This window comes from Dioscorea cayenensis, chromosome 2, assembly GCF_009730915.1.
Source record: "Dioscorea cayenensis subsp. rotundata cultivar TDr96_F1 chromosome 2, TDr96_F1_v2_PseudoChromosome.rev07_lg8_w22 25.fasta, whole genome shotgun sequence".
Lineage (NCBI taxonomy): Eukaryota > Viridiplantae > Streptophyta > Magnoliopsida > Dioscoreales > Dioscoreaceae > Dioscorea > Dioscorea cayenensis.
In genome coordinates, this window is record NC_052472.1 from 21,850,011 (window position 1) to 21,876,667 (window position 26,657).

A 26,657-nucleotide genomic window follows, 5' to 3' on the forward strand; every position below is an offset into this window, starting at 1 on the left:
CTATTGCTCATATGAAATTATTAATATAATTAAATATTTAATATGTAATAGATAGAATGATAAAGCAACAAGGGCAAAAATGACAATCTCCACCTCAATCCAAGCATTACCCCCAATTTGTAAGGTAATGACAAGAACTTCTTCAAAGCCATCACATGCCATTCTCCTTGGGATTCTAACCAAGGTTGGAGGTACCCAAACATGGGTTTGGATGGGTGGAGGTAATGTTTCCCATACCTAGGGTTCCATTACCCCCATCCAAACGGACTGTATATGTTAAAATCCCTGTACCATTTACATGCCACCCTTGTGTGTGCCTTGCTCCTTGTCTTCTTATTCCTAACTTTTCCCCCTTGTTTTTTTTTAAAAAAAAATTATTGTTTTGTTTTCAAACTTGATAGCCTCATGTGCAGAGAAAAAAAAGATATCCTTGTTTCACGGTCAACAAACCCACACATTAACCAATATAATAAATTTTTTTTCACAGATGAATATATGTTCTAATTTTCCTTTAAAAAATTCCCATGTTTTCCCTCACAATTTTTTTTTAAGAGAGGAATATAGCAATATATTCACTAATAGAATATATATTATCAAACTTGTATTAAGTGCAACATTAGATAACAGTTACAAATGATAAGAAGCTGAATAGCAATCCTATTTTTTTCTCGATGTTTTCTCTCTTTATAGTTTTTTTATCATGGCATTTATTTTTCATGAAGTGTTATTTTCATAGCTAAAAAGAATTTGTACATCACTTTCATGACACAATGTTTGTTAAACATGGGACCTATTTTTCATGAAGTGTTATTTTCACAGCAAAAAAGTCATTTTACATCACTTTCATAACACAGTAACAATGAGACCTCAGAAACAAAGCTTTTGCTCTCAAAAGTCATGAGCATTAGATATGTTACCAATTATACACCATATGTTCTTTCCCCCTTTGGTTTTTAACAATTAACTTTGTTTTGTTTTCAAACTTGATACCTTCATGTGCAAAGAAAAAAGAGATGTCCTTATCTCAAGGTCAAACAAACCCACACATTAACCAATATAATATATATAAATATATATACTACTAATCTTCCATGTTGCAATAGTGGTTCTAATTATATAAAAATAAACTAAGAGGAATTGAGTATATATATATGTATATTTAATTTACCAATAAAATATATATTATCAAACTTGTATTAAGTGTAATATTAGATAACACCTACAAATGAGAGAAAGTTGAATAGAAATCCTTTTTTTTTTTATGATTTTTAATATTTTATTCTTACCAACGTCCCTAGTGCAACTTTTCAAAGTTCCATTGTTCTACGCTCTCACCGTAGAGTAAAACCTCCTAGGCATCATTATATATTATTGCCATGTCCTCACAAACACCATATTTTCTTCTAATCTCCGGCATATAGCTAGAATATTCATGCTTACCACTAAATAACTCAATGGCACATAGACATGAAGAATAGGTTGGTCGTGAGTATTAAGCTCTGCTTTAAATTGACTTAGTGACGATGAGGTAAGGGATGCTTTTGTTGAAGCTTTGCTCTCAAGATCTGCATTAGGCTGACTTGGTGATGGTGAGGTAAATGATGTTTCGCAAGAAGCTTAGCCTTCCATTACCCCCTTCTCAACTCTTCCCAGAAATACATGTCTACTCTCTTTTGGTTATACCTTGGAGAAGTTGCATCACCAAGTGGACACATTGAAGGAAGAGGACAGAGAGGAAGGCGATAACCAACTTGAGAAAGGGAAAAGGAGAGTGACGGAGGAGATATAGCCGAAAAAGGATGGGGATTCATGGGAGAGAATGAGATGGGGTTTGGATTTGGATTTGGAACTAGATAGACATCCAAGAGGACGGTGAGAGGGATTAATTGATGTTTGTTCTCTTTATATATAATATTTTTTTTAATATATTATTGGTTAATGTTTCATTATATTTTGATAGCTAAAAAATCTTTGTATATCACTTTCATGACATAGTGTTGGTTAAACATATATAGGGCCTATCTTTTCTGAGGTATTATTTTCACAGCCAAAAGTCAATGTGTTGTAAAATATAGGACCGAATAGAGCAATACAATAGCAAAATAAATGAAAATAATGCTGAAAAATAAAGAACACAAAGATGTTACGTGGAAAACCCCTAAATAATTAGGGTAAAAACCACGGGCAAGGATAGAAGAAATTATTAAATGGAAAAATTTCAGGAGTTACAAACTCTCTAATAACAAGGAGAAAACCAGTACTCTCTCTTGTAGTAGGAGAATAGACTAACTCTCAAAATAATTTTTCCATACTTCCTCACTCTTTTTCTTTCTCTTCTCTCTTATTTTTCTTACTCTCACTCTCACTTTTGGTTGTATTAAAATGGGATGAGAACCTCTCATATATATAGGGGAGAAGAAGCCATGCTTTGGGCCATTAGTTTATGGTCCATTGGTTTGGATGAGCCATTGGTTTATAATCCATGGATTAAGAAGTTGATAGTTTGGAGGAGTTGGTATTGAGCCATTGGTTTGTGTTGATGGTTTATGCCAACACAATGTACATAACTTTTATGACACAACACAGGTAAAAAGTCATTGTACATCACTTTCAAGGCACAATAATAATGAGAGTCAAAGCTTTTGCTCTCAAAAATCATAAACATTAGACATGTCACCAATTATACAACGTCAATTGTCCTTCCAAAATGAAAGTTCGGAAACAAAGCTTTTATGGAGATAGAATTAATAGTAAGTATATATGATGGACAAGCTAGTTTTTTGTTTAAAGAAAATGATGAACATGTATAGTTTTTGTTTTATGCCATTCATCTTATTGTTAATTGTTTAATCAATAAATTTATCATACAAGTAAATTTTTCTTATATATATATATATATATATATATATATTGAAAAATCCTTGTTACCAACAAGCTCTTGGCCTAATGATATCGGATTCTTTGCGTATAATGTTTATTTTGATGAGAACTCAATATCAAACCCTGAACCCACCCAAGGTGAGAGCACAAATATTTGTAGAACTTGCTCTGATCTATGCACGGTTCTGACACACGTTTATCTCATTTCGTTAAAAAAAAAATCCTTGTTTTATTTTTTTTTATCACATAATTTCTTGAAATATTTATTACGTTATTAATTTTTTTTACAAAAGGGGCAAGCCTTTGGGTTAGCCATGGGTTTCAAACTCGCACGGAGTTAATTCCTTTACATTAGTCACTAACCACCCAATTCGACTTTGGCTTGTTACAAATATTTTTTACAGATTAAAAAATTGTAAAAATAATGGAAATAAAAACTATAGAATATGTGTTTTTTAACACTATTAGTTGCATTTCCTTTTTTGCCGTTTACTTTTTTTTCTCTCGCTTGTCTTTGGGAGAAGCCCAACCCATGTAAAGGCCCATGATATTGGACTTTTGGGCAAGTGGCCTTGTCAAGTTCATTTGTCACTCTTTGGAATCATTTATTAAAATATTTTCATCTAAAGCCAATATATATATAAGGAAAAATTAGTTAAAATTTTATCTAACTAATTTATATTTAAATATTTAGCATATAATATATGAGAAAAATGTTAACATGAACTCATGTTAGAAAATATTAATGAGAAGCCAATCATCATACCATGTCTGGATCGCTTTGATCGTTTTTAAATTAGCGAGTTACAAGATCGGGTATAATAATTACATATTTTAAACCAAAATTAATAAAATTAATACTTATATTTTATAATTTAATCCAAAAAAAATTAACTATAATCCATAAACCATTTTAGCATTTAACAACACAATGTGAAATATGAAAAACTAAAATAATGCACAAATATAAAAACCACCACCATATTAATAAAACAAAATAGGAAATACAACAAAATATATTAATGTAATTCACTAATACACAAAAACAAATTATCACACTTTAAAATTAAAATCATAAAAATGCATATTAAAATTAATAATAAATTGACAGATGAAATAACCAATAGATCCCAAATAGTAAAAACTAACAACTTGTTGTCATTACTAATCAATTAGGAGATGGAGGAGTAGTGTTAGGATCATCGCACATTGGAGAGGTAAAATAAAAAGGACCGATAGTGTACTTGATTAGACCCGGATAAACATGAGAAGGCGAACAAAGTTTAGCACCTGATTTGCCTTTGCCGAAGTCTGTGGCAATGTTACAATTAGGGTGAGGTGATGAAACCAATCTCACAGTGCATCCTTTTTCATGTTTTAATTCCTTTCCATTGATGTACTTGTTAACAAGTAACTCAAACTCTCCTTGATCATCTGTTTCATCATTTGCATGGTATACCACCCTTCTACGTTCATCCATGCACGTCACTGAAACCTTACAACCTGTTCCATTGTAGCCATGCATGCATAAGTTCATGAGTTTTATCACATTAACTTTAGAAAAAAGAAATGTTAAAAGGGACTGTTTAAGTACCATAAATTATTTTTGTGTATAATACAATAATGCGGAATGATCATTTTACCCTCTTCTGTTTGTTTAATAAAATGGATTTTTCTATATATATACATATAGGTATATATTATACATGTTTTTTATGAGGGTATCTATGTAATTATTTTTTGGGGTTGGTGTGTGTATATATATGGATTTTTGTTTATGCATTGAAAGAACAAAATAAGGAAAACATATTTATCAAATATATTTTTTGTGAACAAACTATATATCGATCACCAACAACAACATTTTCAAAAAATGTGAATAGTTGTTATCACTCACTTAGAAAATTATTTGATAAATATCTTTTACACAAATAACAAATAACATTATTCAACAAACATATTAACTTTTTTCTTTCTTTTGAAAATTCATATATATGTATACACATCAAATAGATTTCTCAAATATATATTTGTCAACAAACAATTGATCACCCAACATCAACATTTTAATATAATTTAAACTATAGTTATCACTCATTCGGAAAATCCATTTGCTAACTCAACAAGCATATTAAACTTTTTCTTTGTTTCATAAATTCATAATATATATATGTATATATATATTACCTTTGAGAGAGGTGGCTCCATAAGCCCAATGGTTCCAATCTTTAGTGCAATCTTGGCAGAGGACCTTGCCTCCAATATGGACAGCCATGACCTTATCATCCTTCCATCCATGCATTCCATATTCACCATGGCTACCAATCACAAAGCTTGCCATTGCCATTAACACCATCACCAAGCTCTTGTTCTCCATCTTCTCTTTAATTATCTCTTTCAATCTCTCAAAAGATGGCTATATATATATATATATATATGTTAAACAGGGAGAGAAGAGTGATGAACAACGTGACCTCCATGCATGCATGGTTTGATGCAACGTGAAGGCATGAATGACTTTGTTTATTATTATTAATAGATATATATATATATATATAAAATATACTCTTCTCTTCTTTGATTGTAATTATTATACATGTGTGCACGTTGAATGATCTTTCCATTATTGTTTTTTTTAATTCAAAATAAGGTTTATGGATTGAATAGTTTTTAAGTAATGATTAGTCTTTCAATGATCTTCCCTTCTATTTACTATTTATTTATTTGCGTATTTTGGAACTATTTTTTATTTTTTTTAAATCTTGCTAAACTTTTTATTTGAGTGCATAAGGTAGTGTTTTTATGCAAATAATTTGCTATCTAATTAATTGTTTATTTTACATTATTTAGACTTGTTTCAATGCATGTGATTGTTTTTCTATATAAAACATTTAATTTATGAAATGATTTTTTTTTCTCAAAAATAAGGCTTTTAGAAGTTTTTATTTTACAATATAAAATAGATTAGTACTGAGAAGTAAACACTTTTTAAAAATAAAAAGACCGTCATATTTGAGAAATTAAAATCTACCAATTCTATTCCAAACTTATATAAGCAAGAAATATGTATAAAATTATGGGAATAAAGTGTGTTGGTTATCACCTTGTCTAACTCTATTATTATCAAACCACTTAATAATACATATAAATTACAAAACCTTAAACCACAAACAAAATCAAAAATCAAAATTTTACACTATGTTATCGTAAATAATATTAATCGTTAAAATCAATTACATACTTATTATTTGAATTTTCATGACTTCGGACTAAAAAACCTCAAATTAGAGTATTCAATCTCGATAATCAAACCTAGGCTCAACTTTATAGGTGCTTTAGCCCCTGAACCAAGTGGTTAATTCTCTAATGAAAATCAGGATCATTTTTTCAATTCTAACAAGTCGCATATATATATTTTGATATAATATCCGAATTGGTCCCTCTACTTTTCTCTCTTTTCTCATTTGATTCATCTACTGTCGAAATCTGCTCAAGAGTCTCTCTATCTTAAAACGATTCTATTTCATCCTTTTCTACTCTAAAATAAGTACGGATTATTGGTAGTATTTTTCGAAAAGTAAAGGAAGTACATGCAGAAAAAGATTAAGGAAAGTAGCTCATTCGTTGTCGAGTAGAGGATTAGTGGGCGATGATTTTGAGCACGAGTGAATAAAAGAGAAGAGAAAAAGTAGAGGGATTAATTCACGTATTATACCATATACTTTTGCTGAGTGATTCTTTTTAGTTATTTTGTTCTTTTCTGTATTGTGCTATACTTGTTTTTTTTTTCTCAATTTCTAGTCGATTGTTGTTTTTCTTTTTTTTCTTGCTTTTGTATTCTTATGTTTTTTTTTTTATAGTTTTAATAAATTGTGCTTTTATTGTTACCATCAATGATCAATGAATGAGACTATCAAGGTTTTTAAGAGACACATAATGAAGGTGATGGTGTTTATAAAAATGGCTTGTCCCCCCACACCACTTGAAGAGAGAATAATATTGTTGGACCATACACTATGCTTATAGCGCCAACAAATTGAGCCACTTTTTGGGGGCCAAATGACCCTACAATTTGCTACTTTATGCTCAAAAAGAACAATTCAAAGAGTAGTGCAAAATATAGCAAGGTACCCACAGAACAATCCCATCTGTTTATCACATGCTTTTGCACCCCTTTTCTCCTAACATGTTTTCTGTATATATATGCTATACACTTCACTTAAAATGCTACAAATTTAAAAAAAAAAAAAAAGTTTAATTGAGTATTTGTTTTAATCCAAAAAAATAAAAATAAAAAATAAATCAAGTGTAACTTCACTTCATTGGGTCATACATTATTGACTCCTATATTTATGAGATCCTATTATGGCATTTAACTTTTTAAGATGACTCAGTGACACCAAAAAATAGATAATCCATATATAATAATTATTTTTTAGGTGTCATTTAGTTCTCTAACAATTGATGTTTGTTATGAACAACTCTTAGAATGAGTCTTATGTAAAATATTCATAGTATAATTTTTTTTAATAGTATGTCATGTGTTTGTTTTTCTTGTAATTGGTTTTTATTTTAATTTTGATGAAGAAGTAGTTTATTTATTTTAATTAAAAAATTATATTAAAAATGAGAAGTAGTTAGATTTTCCATAATTTTAGTATTTGTTTTCAACTTTAATCCAACTTAAAAAAAAAAACTATTTATCTCGTATTTAAAATAAAAACTTCTTGTTTGATCAAAGAGTCAAAGTGGCTACGAAACTCACTTTCAAGCATTTTTAAAAGTATTTAATAACTTTGTTATGAGTTAGATGGAAGTCATGTTGGGGATTGAGACATTTTAACTTTTATTTATTTATTTATGTAGAGATGAAGTTTCCATCATCTTTTACAATTCCACAAGTTCACCAAAACTTAGAAAATTTCTTAAAAAAATGAAAAACCACTGTTGATTAATTCCCACCTCAAAAATAATACCATAAATTTGTTATCTTATTTATTCAAAGTATTTAATTATAATTTAATTACCCACTGAATGTTTCCATTTTTGAAAATTGAGACATTGAATGATGATCTGTGATCATAATGGATTTATTATTTGAATGCTAAAGTAATGTCAAATAATGAAGGCACAAACTTTTGAACAACCTTTTTATCTTTTATTTTTTGCTTTTCCAATAAATTTGATCTTTATTATTATTATTATTATTATTATTTTTGCATTGATATACTATACCGACCTTTTAATTTCCCAATATAGGGTCTTGTAGTTGTATTTCTTGGTATGTCTCTCTTTTCTTTTTTTTTACAAAATTTTGGAGCTTAATTTTTGCACCATGCTCAATTCACTCAATTTGTTGTGTTTCTTACATAAGTAAATGTTTAAAATAAAACAAATTAATTAAATATTAAGTTTTTATTTATTGAATTAAAATCAGATTTTTTTTAAAAAATTAAAAACTTCCAATTAACATGTCTGATTAAATTATTTTTTTTATTGATGGTTTAAAGAGGTTATTTCAAAAAAATAATTCATAAAACTTTGGAAATTATGAAATTTATCTTATTTAATAAAGTAAATGTTTTATATTTCAGATTAAAAACACAAAATATAACCCTGATCTGAATGATTTTACTTCCAAAACAAAGAACTTTATTAAAGCATGTTTATAATATAAGTATTAAATGTTATCATGAAAAATGTTGGTGGAATTCAATTAAAAGTCATGTGTGTTGAGTCATCCCAAATAATCCTCTCCACTATTTTATTTTATTTTTTATTCCTTTCTAAGTTGAATAATAAGCATTATTGTCCCATTTGCTTCTTCTTGGGTGTTGGCTGAGATAATGATATGTACACACACATATTTATATATATATATATATATAAATATATAAATTGTTGCTAACATTAATATAAAATGTAGTTAGGTCTCTTCCATTCAAATAAATAAAATAAATTTCATAACTATTTTTTTTTATAGCCTTGAGCTTATTATTTTTTAAGAGTTATAAGCACTAAACTACTCTAGAACAAAGCAGTGTGAGATTCATAAAAAAATAATTTTTTTCTAACAAGTGTTTGTTTTTAATACAAAAATATTTAAACTCAAATCACATTTTTAAATAACCCAAATCCCTATCATATGAATCAATTCATAATTATATTTTAATAAAATTAATAAAATCATTTTATATCAAATAATTTTTTTAATAAATATAAATAATTTATAAAATTTAACTACCAGGTTTTCTCTTTTGAGTTGAACAAAAAATAAAATTTTAGCTATGATTAATATAAATTTAATCATAGCTAATATTAGCTATGATTATTATTTTTGCTGCAGAGATGGTCTTACTAAATAATTTTATTAGATCATTAATATAAAAATATTAAAATATACACATTAATATTTATTTTTTAATAGAAAAGATTAATTACAGACATTCATACCGCAAAGCACAATGTCAATTATGGTGCTATAGTAAGACATAATAAAAGGTTAATTGAGTTCATAAGTTTAGGTTTTTTTTTAAAAAAACTAATTACTGTGTTATTATTTATAAGGGAAAAGTCTGAAAAAAGCACGTATGGTTTCGAGTTTCTAGAAAATAAGGAATGAGAAAATTTTTCGATTACTATGATATGTAGTTTCAGGATTTGCAAAAAGGAAAAACCGTTATCGATGATTAGCGATTGTTAACTCACAAGGGCAAAAATCGTCATTTTATTTAAAAATCAACTTATATGACATAAAAAAATATTTTTTTAAATTTATTTCTCTTCAAAATTTCACTAAACAAGAAAAAAACTTAAATTCCAAAAAATCAAAACAAAAATCATGTTGAAAAAAATCTTGTTTTTAAAAGTCACATAGTGATTTTTACATAAAAAGACAATTTTGCCTACTAGCTGGAAAAGTCAACGCCGTTAACGGTTTTTCTCTTTTTTGCAAATCTGGGAAAGCACATATCATAGAATCGATTTCCATTCTTTATTTTCTGAAAAGCTGAAACCACGTGGGTTTTTCGATTTTTCCCTATTTATAAATCTGATGTAGACTATTTATTAAATAATGTATGACTGTTAGATTAAAATTCAACAGTTGATAGCAATGTATTTAAAATCTACGAACATACTCAGATGATTTATCCTCATCTTATATATATACTCCATCTACGAAAATAATATTTGAAAAATTGAAGAATAAATATAAAAGAAAAATGGAGAGAAAATGAGTTGTCAAAACACAGCTTCTCATGTGAAAGCAAATAACTGTAAACCCAATGAGGAGACCCACATGTTGTTGATGAACATGCATTAATGAATTCCAAATCAAACATACATTCAATTGGTATTCATTCCCTTTCATTGCTTGAACAACCTGTTGTGCCTGTGGGGTAATTAAATAATAAGAAAAAAAGTCTTCATTTGTTCAGACGCCCACCTTTTTATTATTGCACACCTTGTCCTCCTCCCAACCACATCCAATCATTTCCCACTTAATTTAACCCCTCCAAAAAAATTATTAAATCATTTCATGGAATTTTAAACGTATATTTCTCATCTTAAATTTGTCTACACTTTTAACTTTTAATAGCCAAGTGGTATTAGCCTAATGTAAAAAATAAATATAAAATATTTAAATCTTTTCAAATTCAAATCTACGTAGATACATATAATAATAGTAATAAATTTACAGTAATAAATGTAGATTTACTGTCCAAATCTGGTCACTAACTTCATATCACTGGTAAAAACAGTTAAAAAAAACACAGATTAAATGATCAATTCTCAATATATGCACACCCCTCTTTTAATATATAGTGTTTTTCGTGTTTTATATTACTATATATATATATATTTAAATAATAGACGACAAACGCCTTTTTTATAATATTATTATATATATAATTACTTATAATTATATTGTCATCACTTCACATCCACTTTTCCTCTAAATTAAATAGTATAAAAAAAGTCAATAAAATCAGATTTATCAAATAATTCTTTTTTTAAAAAAATTAAACTCATATTTTTATTGAGAATTAATCTCAATTATTTACATATATATATATATATATTATACACAAAGACCGTATTTTTGTCCTATTAATATATCTACTGGCTGCTGACCAAGAACAAAAGAATCCAATCAAACCCAGTTCACGAGCGGGACCCACCACCACCGGCCGTAATCCAAATCCAATCACATGTTGACAGCGCATCTCGTCAGATCCCCGCCTCAGTGGGTCCCACCATTAGACCATCCACCCTGGCACCCACTATTAAGAACGCCACGTGTTCCTACCCAATTGGCCAACCGCCCTCCTCCGCCCAGACCGGTGCATCTTGCCCTCCAACGCCTTCAGCACCTGCCACGTGGCATCCCCATCTCGCATCGGACGGTGGAAAAGCAACGCCCGGCGGATCGATGGGTCCCACAGGTTACGCTGGATGTCAGAGAGGTTGGTGGCTGCCACGTGGTCAAGGATGGACTCGAGCTGGTCCACGTGGCGTTCTGGGACGGTGATCGAGATGTGGGCCCAGGGCACCGCTGAAGGGAAGGGAAGCCGGATGCCGTCCGCTATGATGACGGGGACGCATCCAAGGGCCACGGATTCAACCAACCGTGGGCTCCACGGGGCCCACCCTAACGGACAAAGACAAAAAACGGACCGTGATATCTCCGTCCGAAACCCGTCAAACCGTTTGCGTCTCAAATAGAAACGCTTGTTGTTGCCGTAACGGTTCCAAATCTCCGTTCTCACCTTTCTGTAAAAATAAATTGCATAAAAATTAATAATTAATAATTATTATTATTATTATTTTAAATAAATAAATATTGATATTAAAATTAATTAACATAAATGTAAAAAAAAGTCGTACCACTAAAACCCAAGCTTCCATAACATCTAAATTGCACAAAATTCCAAATAAAAGTAAAATTTCATTTTTTTTAAAAGTTTAAATTTGATGGATATTATTTGAAATTTTGGCGGTGAAGTAATTTTTTCCATATAAATTTTAATAAATATCGACAATTTAAGGACGGTTTTCCGGCATGTAACGTGAGGCTGACGCGGTCTAAGTCACGGGCTGCCTTCTGACACGCGTGTTCTGATGATCCTTCGGATCAGGATAAGAACCAAGAGCAAAATTCCACTGACCAATCGAAATAAGAGAGAGAGAGAGAATAAAGAAAAATTACTTGCTGTAGTAACGCCCACTTATATTCTTAGGATGAACCTCCATCTTGCCTCTGAAAAAGACCCAAATATCCCTCTTCACCGTCTCCGGCGACGGGAACTCCTCGATCGCCGCCGGCGAAACGTACGGCGGTATCACCACGTGGTCGGCTTCCTGGCACACGTGTGAACCCACCACTCCAAACGTTTGAAGCAGTATCGATTCCTTCATTATCTCTGGTATCCCATCCGCTATAGCCACATCCTCCTATTTTTTAAAAAATTATTAATTAATTAATTAATTAATAATTAAATTAAAAAGAAAGAAAAAGAACACATCCTTCTAATTTTAAAAAAATAAATAAATAAATAAATGGAGAAAAAGAAGAAGGGGGGAACCATGGCGTGGAAGCAGGCGCCGAAGTCGTGGGAGGCGACGAAGAGATGGTCGCGGCCAAGAGAGCGGTTCCAGAAGGGGAAGCGGGAGGAGAGGAGGGAGACGGCGGAGGAGAGAAGAGGGCGAGCGTGAGAAAGAGCGGGGAAGCCGTTGATGGTGCTGAAGTTGCAGGAGACGTAGACGGGGACGAAGAAGAAGTCGGCGGAGAAAGGATCGAGGGTGCGAACAGGGGAAGAGAGAAGGGCGGTGTGGAGAGCGACTTCGGAGGCGAAGAGATGGGAAGAGACATCTGGGGTTTGGAGAGCCAATCAGTGTTGAAACGGGAGGGGAGATCGTAGATGAAGATGCGAAGAGGGGGAGATGAGGGTTTGGAGGAAGGGGAGAAGGAGGAGGAGGAGAAGAGGTAGAGGGAGAGAGAGAGCCAAAGGGCATAACGGTAAAATTTCTTGAAAGGACGGCGGAGAAAGGGTTTCATGGCCGGAGCTGGAGGAGGAGGAGGAGGAGGAGGTTTCTTGGTAGAGTGGTGGTGATGGAGGTCGGGGGGCATTTTGGGAAGAGGGTTTATAAAAGGGAGTGGAATTGGGAAGAAGGTGGGGTGGTGTTATCAGGGAGAGTGGAGTGGAGGTGAAGGGAGGAGAAGGGAGTTGGAGAGAGAGGGGTTTTCTTGGTTGGGTGATATACTGATATTATATGATAGAGATTTTCAAGATGAGGGGGAGGATTTGGAGTTTTATTTATTTTGGTTTTGACATTTATTTATTTATTTATTTTAATAAAAAAAACTCATAAAAATAAATAAAAATTAGTGTAGAGTCGATGTAACATGAGATGGCAACCGTTATATTTTAGGAGTCGTCGACATTTTATCAGTTATATTTGGGACTGAGACACAGCTCAAACTCTTATGGGGGTAGCAGTGGAGAATTTTGGACAATAGGTAAAATCTGATTCAGTAATATCGCGTGAGTGAAGAAGGGCAATGACACTTGTAAAGCTCTTTTGTCGAGTGCGTGATTATGGCAGGATGTAACCACTATACAAATAGTATAGGCTCGATGTAACAGGCGATGGCAACCGATGTTATTGTATCGACCGTCTATACTCTATTGTAGCAACCGTCATACTTTAGGAGTCGTCAACATTTTATCAGCTTATATTGGGACTGAGACACAACCCAAACTCTTATGGGAGTAGCAGTGGGGAAATCTTGGACAATAGGTAAAAGTCTGATTCAAGTAATACCGCATGAGTAAAGAAGGGCAATGACACTTGTAAAGCTCTTTTGTCGAATACGTGATTTATGGCATGGATGTAACCACCATACTCTAGGAGTTGTCCACGTTTTAAATACTATTTTAGATAGTTTGATCAGATTAATTCTAACCGTTCAATCATCTCTTAAATGCTTATAAGTATCTTGGTTATTTATTGTAAATGCGATATAAAAGAGATAGAGAGGAATAAAAAATAAAAAAATGAAATATAATTCGATATATATTAATTCTTTTTTATTTTTATATTATTTATATTTTTTTTTATATTTATTATATATATATGATGAATTATTAGTTACATATCCAATAGAGACATATATGTTGCACTCTCAAAAGTGTGGGGAATTTTTTTTTTTCTGCTCATAATTATGTGTGAACACTTTCATTTAAAAGTTAATTTTTAAAATTAAATTTTAATGGTTTATTTAAATGTATTATTTTTTACTACTTATTTTAAATGCATAATTTTAGTGGGTAAAAATATATATATAAAGATAAATTAAAATATTTATAAAATCAGTAATTATAATTACTTTCTGTAAACTAATTAAGTTGGATAATCGAAAGCAACAAATCCTTAAACAACTAATGGTGCAAGTAATCCACCTGCTCTAATTCAATAAAACCAAATGTGCAATGAAAAATATAATTAGGCTAGCTATTTAAAAATTTGGCAATGAGTGTATTTATTAAACTTTGTAGTTTTTAGGTAAACTTGAGTTCGAAGTAGAGCTTTAAATTTACCTAATTAAATAACATGCACTTACCAAATTTTATTGTAATTTTGATTTTATATATATATACATACTTTTATAAATTTTATTAAAGCAAAAAAATGTTTATATTTCTGTGAATGGTTTAATTAAACCATACCCGTGTATCATTTGATAAAAAAAAATGACAAGAGAATGTAGGTAATATAATAATTAAATTGAAACTTCAGAGTTACAGTACCGTCACAAAAACCTATATTTATTTATAATTAATTTTTAATTTGTAATTTTTATAATATAATAATAATAATTAATTTATGGAGGGTGAGCTGGGTGTCACGTGAATGGGGTGTGTTTTTGGGGGGATGTTTTTATGGAGGGGAGATAAAGAAAAGGCTTTGTGAGAAAAGAGCTTTAATTATTGTACTTTGGAGGTTGAGCTGAATCCCTTGCTGTTTTTTTTGGGTTCTCAAACTTTGATGCTTTTCAAAGCTTTTGTTTTTAACATTTTACATGTACGTCTACGTTAACCTTGTAATTTTTATTTATTATATGTTTTTTTATATATCTATGGTGTAAATATGGAAATGTTCCTTATATTTTACATTTTCTTTTTTTTATCTCTCTAATATAAAATCTGTCATTTTAATCTTCTTATTTACACATTTTCATCTTTTAATTGTAAAATTTACCCTTTTAGTTCTCGTATTTGCACATTTTGTTCTTTTTGGTCCTTTCAATTTATGGATGGCAATTGGGTGGACAGGGGTGGGGCACGCCTCTACCATCCCCGCCCCGATGGCAATAGAACGGGGAGGAGTGGGGCATACCTTTACCATCTCCGCCCTGTCCCTTTTTTTTTATTCATAAATAGCCCACCACCGCTCTGTCATACCCCGCTCATAATTACAAATAAGTAACTAAAACTCCTAAAAATATTTTTAAAATAGATTTTTTTAATAAAAATATATACTTTATAAAAACAAGCTCATAAGAAATTTATTGAAATTTTTATAAAAAAATTTCATTTATCCCTACACTATATAATATTTATAATAAATTAAATTAATAGCGGGGCGTGGCAGGGGGCATGAAAAACCAAACCCGCCCCACCCCATCCAATGCCGGGGCGGATCGGGTCGAAAAAAATAGGTCGATTTGGTTTTTGCATCCCTACTCCGGTTCATCAGCTGGAAGGACCAAAAGAGCAGCTCCGTCAATTGGAGGGATAAAAAAATAAAAATGTGTAAATACGAGTGCCAAAAAAGAGGATTTTATAATAGAGAGATTAAAAAAAAGGGTGGAAAATGTAAAATAGAGTAACCATTTTGATATTTTGTTAAAAAAATATAATTTATTTTATATTTTTGATATAATTAATTTAGATTATTGATATTCAAGTCTGATAAAGTCTTTATAATAAAAAAATAGAGTTTTGTCCAAGTCTGAAAAAGACTGATGGGAGGACTCTAAACTCACTTTCTTAAATACCATGCCAAGTTTTTCTTTTATTTGAACATCTTTATAATTTTAGTTTGCATTACTTCATCATAAACAAATTAGTCAACATTAAAGTTTTAATTGCCAACATTGACCTATGAGTTGTTTTATTAAGATGAGTTTAAGGGGTTTTTGAAAGATCAATTTACAAATATATCCCTGAAAGAAAATAAAATTCTCACAAGAGCAGTTTAAAGGTGTTCCTTTCCTTTCTTTCTCTCTTTTTTAATTATTGGTGTGGTGTCATCTTCATCTGAAAATGTGGTGGCATGTCTCACATTGGATGATCACATCAATGATTCTTTTAAAAAGAAAAAAAAAAGGGGTTGTGATTGGGTCAAGTGTAAACATTTTCAATGTTGTGATTGCTAATGAATGGAAGGTTGCTTGAAATCATAGTTTAATTGGAGCCCCACATCACAAGAGAGTAATAATAAGACCTTTTTTAGTGTTCACCCTCTCCACTAGCCAACTGTTTTTGGTGCTATTTGTTCAATATTTTATTCTTTATTTATTAAAAAAATGCAGAAAAATAGCTTACTAAATTATGTAAATAATTATTTAAAAAAAAAAGAAACACATGAGAAGTCAGATCTAGAAGTTAGGGCTATATTGCAACCATCCTCTTAGAAGTACCTCACAGCTTTCTCTTTCAGTTTCACTTCTTGTATAGTGTGTTTGTTTGACTGAATTTAAAAAATTACATGTAATTAAAATTACAAGATAATTCAAAATCTGTTATTTGTTTAATTGGATTTGAAAAGTTCAAAATAATTACAACTACTTTATAATATGTTTTGGTTGGATTTGGAACTAGGTCCAAATTTACTGTAGTTCATTCTCAAGAAGATGAAATTTAAAACACGTGATGTCACGTGAGATAAGGATTAGATTGGGAGATCATGGAATTCATAAAATTTTAATTAATTAATTATTAAATATATTAATTTATTAACATATATGCAAATACTTAATTTACAAAAACAATATTAATGGAATATTTAAAGTTTAATATTCAGTATAATTATATATTAGACATTTGTAAAATTTTAATGAAACAAAAAACATAATCATATATAAAATTAATTAAATATATACCTAATTATTTTTTTATAATTAATAATCTAATGCGGTATTTTACACTTAATAAAACTTAATAATTATTTAAAATGAGTATAACCTTACTAATTATATCTATAACTTCTAAATACATTAAACCAAACATAAACTTTTCAAATCCATATTTACAAATCTCTCCAACCACACAAAATTTTGATAATTCACTGCTTTAAATACATCCAATTAAATACTAAATTTTACTTTTATGTATGTTTAAATAAAAATATTTATAACTACACTAAAATTAAAAATCTACTATATTTACAATTATATCAAACCAAACGCAACCTCTAAAGTTTTTGATATCTCAATGTTGATTTATTTATATATATATATGACTTTTTCTTCAGTTTTTTAATGTGATTTTATATAGCATACCATATACAACTGGTTTTAGTAAGGCAATTATGTTTTTTTTTAATTAATAAAAGAGAAAATTCAAGGCAACTTATATATACCTGAGAGGGTGTTATATCATACAAACCTAAGTAAGAAGTACAGAAATTTGGGGAATTAAATCACATAGATAAGTCTTTTTGCATGATAAACCTGACAATAAAAACAAATTTATCCAATAAAAATTGCTAGATGATTTTTTTTTTTCCGAGAACTCAACCATGAGTTCAAAGAAGAAAGGCACTTTTACAGTGAATGGGCAAGCCCAGTGTCCGAACACTTTCATTAGGATATAGTATTCTAGAACAATATTTATTCATTGTATACTTGATCCCGACATAAACCCCTTATAGAAAAAAACCGTATTTTTCACTCTTTCTAAAGATTACATGATATGAAGAATTTATCATTATATAGTTACGATCCCTAATATACCATCTTGGAAACACGTGATAAATCCTCATTACCTGCTTGGTCCACGGTACCTGCTTGTCTTTTAACATACCATAATAAAACTTTAAACATACCATTCATTATATCCCAAAAATGAAGCAGTTTGAGTAGCAGGGAAGGTATAATGCACTGTCTTCCATCACAAGAGGTTGCCGGAATGGATTTATTTGAATCTGCAGTAGCAAAACAAAATAAAATTTAAAATATATAAAAAAAAAACTGGTTTCATGCATATTAAGCTTTGACATACAATGTTCTGTGCATGCTACAAATAGAGAATATACCGGCAGCTTAAGAGGCCTGTTTGTCACATTGCTGATGCAACATGCTGCTAAATTTGCAGCTTCTTCACAGTAATCAGTAAATACGGCCGGGACACCCATTTCCTTTATTAGTTCCTGGATCATTTGTATGAATATGAATTATTACAACGTCGATTAAGGCATTCCCGGCAAATAAAACAACAGGCAAATGCAGATAAAGATATGCAGTACAGCGACACTATCAACTTTATGATAAGAAGAGAGCAAAGAATTTCTGAATACTGGTTTTGAGTGGAACATAATCACAACAGAGAGATTTTTTAGAAGACTCACAATGGTTGGAAGCCAACTCGAAAATGCAGCAACACCAGCGTTTGGAGCAACTATCAGATGAGGGTAGGAATCCTGCTGAGAATGTATATATCATGAGAAGAGACTAAGAAATCTCAGGTTGAATACAGCACCAAAAGGATCACAGAACATCTTTGCAATGACATAGCATATATCCTCTTCAATTTTAGAATAAAAAACTATCAGTATTATTAAGAAAAATATAAGATTTTGAATACCAACTTGAGGATAACAACAAACCAATTGATTTTCTTTAATTTACTGTTCATGAGCAAACTCAATTCACTGCCTGAATAAAATTTCAACGGAAGTTCAAGAAGTCAATCAAACACATGGCTGTAGAGGTAGAGAAAACCTTCAGAATGTCTCTAACTTTGTCGTGATAGAAACCTTTGCGGAGCTTTAATGACACCACAGAACTGTTTCCTTTACATCCGCCGCCACTTAATTCTTTATATGAAGATTTACAAGGGCAGCCCTCATCAGAACAATGAAGGTAGTCACAAAGGCTTGTTTCCTCCCCATCCCTGTAAGTTATATAAAAATTAAACCATGGAATATAATAAATAATCACCTCGAAACAACCAACTAGTTAGAATATCTTGACAGCATTAATGAAGACTTTGGAAATGTATAGGCACAAGAAAAAATTACATATGACCCTTTTATTTCTGCCACAGAATGTTCATATTGGTAATGTTAATGCAAAAGACGGAACAAAAGAACCAAGTTAGATTATGTTCATCTTTTGCTTTTGGTAAGTTCATTACATTGGTTATTTATAAACTGATAAACAAATGTAGATTTCCAAATGTTAATCCCCATTTGCTGTCAAAAGCTAGTAAAACAATTATTTGGGTAACTAACTCTTAGATTATGTATTCACAAATGGAGTTGCAAACAATAATGTAAATGACAGAAGCACTCTATTTAAGCAATTGGATTTTGGAAATGATATAAAATTGCATGACAAAGTGGCATGAAGAATAAACCTAAATTGCGGAACTGCAGGCCCAACAAGTTCTATGTGAAGCTGAATGCCAGGAAATAAAGCTTTCAACTCTCCAAAAACAGCAAGTTGATAAAGCTCTTTATCAGGTCCTGATTGATATACATGAGATCAATACATTTATAAAGTCAGTAGTATTGTGTACTAAAATACATGAAAATACTGAAAATATAATAAATAGCAATCACAGTGAATATAACCCTTTTAATAATTCACCCAACCATAGCCAAATGTGATCATATGACTAGCTTTAAGAAGCCATTATCTCCTAGGTAACAATTCATCCAGTTATTAAATCACCACTAAGCCTTCTTATGCTTGTATTGAAATTAAGGTAAGAGACTACAAGAAATGAGGAAGCTATTCCGAGAGCTGAGGAATGAAGGCAGGAGTAACATAAACGCAATTGAGTTCAATATAACCATCAAAAGAGCTACTTCCCATTCCGATGAAAGAACTTCAAGCAAATTCTAGAAATTCAACATCAAAATCACCGTCATCACAGAACTGGAGAATCAAGCAAAATTTCAAAATAGAGAACTTCTATAAATATGAGAAAAAGAATTACCTAAATAATGTATGTGTAATTTGTCCCTAACTCCTGAGGTTAATGTTTGCACAGAAGAAAGTCGAAAGCAGTGATATATTGTAATTGGCTGTAATCAATCAGATAGACAGAACACTTGGTTATCCAAGAGCTGAAGACAATGGTTCACACTTGCAAACAAGCTAAAGATTATGCAGTCTGTTACAGTGAAGCTGCATTTTATAATGCCTAATTTATGTATAACATCTTCAATGATTTAAGAGGATGCTTCACATACAATGAATATATCTTTAGCTGCCTTCACAATTATACCAGGAAAATCATTGAACCAATTTCAATTGCATTCTGCCATATGTATAGATTCTCTACTTAGATTACCAATGCTAACAACTTATTAAAGGTGTTGCACACCCAGCTTCTTTCAGGTCCTGAAAGACTTGAACTTCACCAGCACCAACAGACAACAGGTATACAAGCAGACAAGATAACATTCAAGCACACAGTTACCAAACTATCAGAAAAGGCCCTTGAAAAAAGCCAAAACATATAGTGGATTGTGGTGTGGTCATTTCAGACACCTGTTTGCTGGAAAGAACCAGCAGCTCTAAATACATAGTTAATTATTTAATTATGAACATAATATGCTTAACACAATATAGTAGAAATCACACAATGAATAATCTGTTATCTTAGACTTGAACATTACAATGAAAACATACCCAGTGCAGTAATATGGCAACTGGAGAATCAAGTGGAAGACATCTCCATTGGTAGTAATCTTTCCAACTACTTAGGCAAGTTGATGCTGGGCCTCTTGGTTCTGTCAAATTAGAACAGATAAAATTATCACAATTTGGATTATAAAAAGTGGCAGTGATAGGATATATATACCAGTACATGGGCACAGTATACTTGGAAGACTCCACTCTCCATATTTTCCACCTATCCTGCAAATGAGATAATCTATCCATTAAAGAGAAGATAACAGCATTCAGTTGTATGTGTGGTTCTAAGTTCTGAATCAAAATTGATATAATACACAAGCAGTTAAAATCCAGGACACCATTTTTTTTTTATTTTTTGGTATAAAAAATCTATAAAAAACCCTGTGATATATAAGTTGCTAATTAAAAATACTAAAAACATGAAATTGCCAACTGCCCAGGCATAAAGACTACAGTCAAGCAAAACATTTGCTACAACCACGACCATTTAAACCATATTAGAAAGGAGATACCTTGAATCATCAGATTGCATCCCACAACAACATTCAAAACTCCATATACCAGTTCTGTGAAGGCCGATTGAATCCAAAAAGGAACACCTGCTATCCTCCTTGCAACAATATAAAATAACATGACTATCATTAAAGTGCTAAAGTAAAAAATCAAATATATATATATATATATATATATACAAAGAAAGATGCACCACACGAGATGATTGAATCATGCAAAGACCACACAGGAAGTTAGTAAGCAGAAAAACAAAAGAAAATGACTATAAGACAACAGTTCAATTAAGTGACCTATAATGAATGATGCAAAGCCCACAAATAGTTCAACAGGTCCATGAACTATATCAAATGTCCATTTTGGTCGTTCAACACAAAAACCATATTACATTAATCCATGAACTATGCAAATATTTCACTTGATCGATGGACAACGCATACATGTCCAATTTTGTTGTTCCTTAACACCTCAACTAATGAAAAAAAACATATTAGATGGACAACCATCTACTCTGTATGCCACTTGATACAAAAGGACCAAAGTGAATATCCCTTTGCAGTTCAGAGACCAAAATAAAATAAACAACTGGATATAGTTCAGGATCAATTGCGGACTTTCACCTTGATTTTCTCTCTTTGAATGCAGTACAAAGAATGATACTTTCCAAGAAGCCAACTATGAATGAACACATTGAATGCAAGAAGAAACACAAATCAACCAATAAAGAAAAAAATTAGAAACATATAGAAGTTACCAGGATAGTAGATGCTACAGTGAAAGAGAAGGGGAAATCATTGAGGACATCGACACGCCTCATCTGCTGCTCAAGCCTCGGGCATTCATCCTTATGATCATTCCAATGCGACATCTGAAACAAAAAAGAAGACATCTCACTTGAAATTCCTTGCTCCGCAGTCAATAGAGATAGAAAACGCGGATGAAAAGGGACCTGGTGGGAGAGAGAGCAGTAGGCAAACAGCACCGCAGTTGCCGCAGCGCCTGGTGGCAGGGCCCGGCGCGCACGGCGTGGTGCTCCCCCTCGCCGCGCATTCCATGGCGTCGCGCGAGAGCCAGAGAGGGATCAGAGACGAAGACGAACCCTTGTGTTTTATTTTGCATTCACGACCTTGAAAAATTTATAATTGATTGGAGTATTTTGCATACACACCCCTTAGGTAATAAATATTTTATTTTGCGTGCACAACCTTAGAATAATTTATAGTTCAGAAAAAAGACACCCTTTCTCTTTGCACCAAAAACGTGCAAGCCCTTGGATTTTAATCTATAGTATTTTAAAATTTAATTATTATTTTTAAATATTTTATTATTTACTTTTTTTTTCTCAAAATTTAAAAGAGCTCACTTCTTAGAAAGATTAGGGGATTAAAACAAAAATTATCCAGTCTCAAATTAATTTTATGTTGGGACCAATTAAATATAATTATATTAATTTATCATAAAAAAACTAAATTTTATTTACAGCATAAATCACAAAAAGGATAAAATTATTTTAAAATTTTAATTTTATTAGATTCTTTATCTTTATTTTTGTATTTTTAAAAATTTCAATAAAACTCATATTTCTACTCCACTACACATATATAAATAATTTTTTAGTGACCGTCCCGTTTCTTTTCCTTCCCTCATCCTTCATGTTATAATCCTCCCAATTTTTTTTTGGATAAACCATTCATTGAAAAAAAGAAAACAAATAACCCCCACAAGAGTGAAAATAACAAAAGTAGGCAATAATCCACTAGATGTGGAACAGAACCATAACAAGTACAAAAAAAAAAGTACAACAAGACAGAAAAACTTCCTTATAAAACCCCCCTTCACAGCTACACTCCTACCTCATGCCATGATCCTACATCTCATCTCCCCATGAAAGTTATCACTAGACTCAGAGAGCAAGACCCTAAGAACTCCAGGCTGCGATGGAAGATAGAGATGAGATCTGCTAGTTTCTCTCTTGTACCCTCCGTGGCTTCATCCACGCTACCCCAATTTTCTCTATACTTTTTCTTAATAAAACATGGTTTATCTATTTTTCTAAATATATATATATATAATTTCTTTCGTTATTTTGGACATTGAATTGCCTCACAAATAATTTAAAAAAAAAAAACAAAAACAAAGAAGCACATGTTTTTCTAACAATATGTCAACACAAATGTTCCTATATTTTTGTTTGAGATGGTGAAGGGTCTCTAAGTAATCTTACAAAGTTTCCAGAGTACATACAAATTTAAAACATTTACAGGGGTTTATATGCAAATAAAACAATCTCCTACCTCAAATACTCTATCGCCGGCGAACTTGTCCAAATCGCCGATGTCCGCCAATGCTGAGGTTCCCCACACTCCGCCTCCGATCCTTCCCTTCTCTTCGCCAAATCCACTCTTCTCAAACCCTTCTCCGTCGAATCCCCAATCCTTCTCTTCAATCTGCTCCTCCGGAGCTCCTCGATCGCCTCTGCCGCATCCTTCTCCTCGAGCGCTTCGACGCCGTATCCAAACTCAGCTTTTCCTTCTCTGACGACCTCCTTGACTCTGTCCTTGCTCGGCTCCGGCTCGAACCCGTTGCCGCCCTAGGGTTCTTCAGGATCGCCGCAAAACAACCATACTTCAGACCTAATTGCCGTTCTTACTGCAAAATGATCCACATTTTGTCGAAAGGCCGGATGTTGGATGATGCGAGAGCTTGTTTGAAGGAGCTGGTGAGATTTTTCGGCTCTAAGGATTCCGTTTCGTTTGTTTTTGATGAGATGGTTAGGGTTTACAAAGAGTTCTCTTTCTCGCCAACTGTGTTTGATATGCTTCTCAAGGTGTTTGCTGAAAGTGGGTTGATAAAGCATGCCCTTCATGTGTTTGATAATATGGGTAAGTTTGGGCGTATTCCTAGCTTGAGGTCCTGCAATAGTTTGTTGAGTTGTTTGGTTAGGAACAAAGAGAGCAGGGTTGCCGTTCAGGTGTATGAGCAAATGTCAAGGTTGGGGATTCTTCCGGATGTGTTCACTGTTTCCATTGTGGTGAATGCTTATTGCAGGGATGGAGAAGTTCAAAAGGGGTTGGGTTTTGTGGAGGAGATGGAAAGGAAGGGTTTTGAAGTGAATATTGTGGCTTACCATGCGCTGATCAATGGGTATTGCAGTGTTGGGGATATGGAAGTGGCATTGAGTCTTTTTAGGCTGATGGTTGGGAAGGGGATTTTGCCGAATGCTGTTAGCTATACTTTGTTGATCAAGGGGTATTGCAAGCAAGGGAAGATCGCAAAGGCTGAGGAAATCATCAAGGAAATGAAGGAAATGCCATGTTTAGCAGCTGATGAAGTTGCTTATGGTGTGATCATAAATGCGTATTGTCAGTTGGGAAAGATGGATGATGCCATTAGAGTTCGAGATAACATGCAGATTGCTGGACTGAAGCCGAATATATCTGTTTGTAACACCATTATCAATGGGTATTGCAAGGCTGGGAGAGTTAAAGAAGCAGAAAAAATTTTGATTGAGATGGAATTTGGGAGTCTTAAACCAGATTCTTATAGTTATCACACTCTGTTAGATGGATTCTGCAAGGAAGGCCTCATGGACAAAGCATTTGAGACTTGTAATGTTATGCTTGAAAGAGGTATTGAAGTGACAGTTTTAACTTATAATACTCTCCTGAAAGGTTTCTGTCTTTTGGGAGCTATGGATGATGCTTTGCATCTATGGTTTTTAATGCTTAAAAGGGGTGTGGCTCCTAATGAGATCAGCTCGAGCACCTTGCTAGATGGGTTTCTCAAGACAGGTGATTTTGAGAGGGCACTAAAGTTATGGAGCGAAATTCTTGCTAGGGGATTTGCAAAGAATCAGATCACATTTAACACAGCAATTAATGGGTTCTGTAAGATAGGTAGAATGGGAGAAGCAGAGGCAATTTTGACCAAGATGAAGGATCTGGGTTGCTGTCCTGATTGTGTGACCTATAGAACTTTGATAGATGGGTATTGTAAGGCTGGTGATCTTGAGAAGGCCTTTAGAATAAGGGACGAGATGGAGGCATCAGGATTTTCACTGTCTTTTGAGATGATCAGTTCTCGTAATGCAATTCCTGCAACAGGTTAACAAAATTTGACATGCTGCAAAAAGGTTCGTTCCTAGCTCAGTGACTTAGAATGTTTTGATGGCTGATTGGTTTAATGAAGGAATAATACATAAGTTTTTGGTGTGTTACCAAGGAATCTGATGACCATCCACACTTGTAGCCTTTCTAACAGCATAATGTATTCGTAGATTTGGGGGCCTTTTAACCATTTTATTTACTTTCGCTTCTCTTAATTTGAATTTCATGTCTTGTGAGAGTGACGCCTCTTCTGTCCTTGATTGGCCTAAATTTCATATATATCGAACTCATCTGAATTTGCTTAAATGTCAACCCTCTTGAGACTTAATGTCATTTCCTCACCTAGCTTTTTTTTCCTTAAATTTGTTATCTTATTTGAGATTGGAATTCTTTCTGATTTTATTTGTCTGGAATATTACCTTTTTATTTGTTGTTCTTAGGGTTCTTTTCTTCTTGCTTTTCAAAATTTTCGTCTCTTGTAGAGATTTGAATGTATTTGTTTATTGTTTTTTTAGGAACCTTCACAATCCTGACAGTTTGATTCAAGGCTCAAAGAAGGGAAAGGAAGCGTCTGGGATTTGAGCGCATGTGTATGAGCACCTGTGCTCTGGTTTGTTGAAGAAGGTGAACCATCAGTTTCTGGAGTGCTTTCTCTGCCTTCTTACCTCAGGACAATGAGTGCATCTAGCACGCTACACCGTGGATGACTGTTGAAGCAAGTCTTTCTTGGTATTTCACCATTCACCATGAGATCATCAACTTGTGGACGTAAGGATTATCCATTCAACTAGTCATCTACTGTTTTGCGTATTTAATGAAACAATCTCTTTCTGTTTTGTAGTTCATTTTCTAGAATTCACAGTTATTCCCTTAGATATTAACTATTCTTGGGATATATTGCGGATGAAGCACCTGTGACCTGGTTGTTATACTGAAATTCAATGATTGCTGTCAGTTCTTGTCTGGTTCAACCTATTTTGCAACATCTTTTTTATTAGCAACTTCCTTGAACGTTTACACTGAATTTTTTTTTCAGGCTCTTGTTCAAGCAAAAAGAGGAAAAAAAGAAAGATAGAATTGGAAAAAGGACACCTGGCAACACAGCACTAACGGAAACTAAAATTATGACAGTGCAATGGGTACAATCCTAGTATGATATGAGAATAAGCTGCTCAATTTGCAAGCAGATGATGGCATATTTTCCTATATCAAACATTTTCCTTGCA

General features: G+C 32.3%; 4 protein-coding genes across 5 annotated transcripts; 1 reads left to right on the top strand and 3 right to left on the bottom strand.

The window, feature by feature from the left end:
- Positions 1–4,048: 4,048 nt before the first annotated feature.
- LOC120274871 (pistil-specific extensin-like protein) lies at positions 4,049–5,257 on the bottom strand. The gene is made up of 2 exons (XM_039281417.1): positions 5,068–5,257; positions 4,049–4,383 (listed from the first exon to the last, which is right to left on the bottom strand). Exons 1-2 carry the CDS (start codon positions 5,255–5,257, stop codon positions 4,049–4,051), a joined length of 525 nt encoding a protein of 174 aa, XP_039137351.1.
- Positions 5,258–10,896: 5,639 nt separating this feature from the next.
- LOC120280571 (probable glucuronosyltransferase Os03g0107900) lies at positions 10,897–13,147 on the bottom strand. Its single transcript, XM_039287445.1, is given in 4 exon segments — positions 10,897–11,655; positions 12,092–12,336; positions 12,468–12,763; positions 12,766–13,147. Coding segments are annotated over 4 exon segments (1,275 nt in total). The 5' UTR covers positions 13,013–13,147; the 3' UTR covers positions 10,897–11,168.
- Positions 13,148–17,719: 4,572 nt separating this feature from the next.
- On the bottom strand, positions 17,720–22,417 carry LOC120269786 (zinc finger MYND domain-containing protein 15). Its single transcript, XM_039276885.1, is given in 12 exon segments — positions 17,720–18,093; positions 18,205–18,318; positions 18,517–18,588; positions 18,890–19,061; positions 19,527–19,635; positions 20,112–20,199; positions 20,810–20,910; positions 20,982–21,037; positions 21,328–21,425; positions 22,080–22,193; positions 22,275–22,298; positions 22,300–22,417. Coding segments are annotated over 12 exon segments (1,122 nt in total). The 5' UTR covers positions 22,381–22,417; the 3' UTR covers positions 17,720–18,000.
- Positions 22,418–23,568: 1,151 nt separating this feature from the next.
- Positions 23,569–26,486, top strand: LOC120276664 (putative pentatricopeptide repeat-containing protein At1g19290). 2 transcript variants are annotated; one of them, XM_039283335.1, is made up of 3 exons: positions 23,569–25,457; positions 25,947–26,199; positions 26,468–26,486. In XM_039283335.1, exon 1 carries the CDS (start codon positions 23,670–23,672, stop codon positions 25,431–25,433), a length of 1,764 nt encoding a protein of 587 aa, XP_039139269.1. In that variant the 5' UTR covers positions 23,569–23,669; the 3' UTR covers positions 25,434–25,457; positions 25,947–26,199; positions 26,468–26,486. The 2 variants fall into 2 exon arrangements, with proteins under 2 accessions (XP_039139269.1, XP_039139277.1); XM_039283343.1 differs by lacking the exon at positions 26,468–26,486 and adding an exon at positions 26,273–26,399.
- The last annotated feature ends 171 nt before the right edge of the window (positions 26,487–26,657 follow it).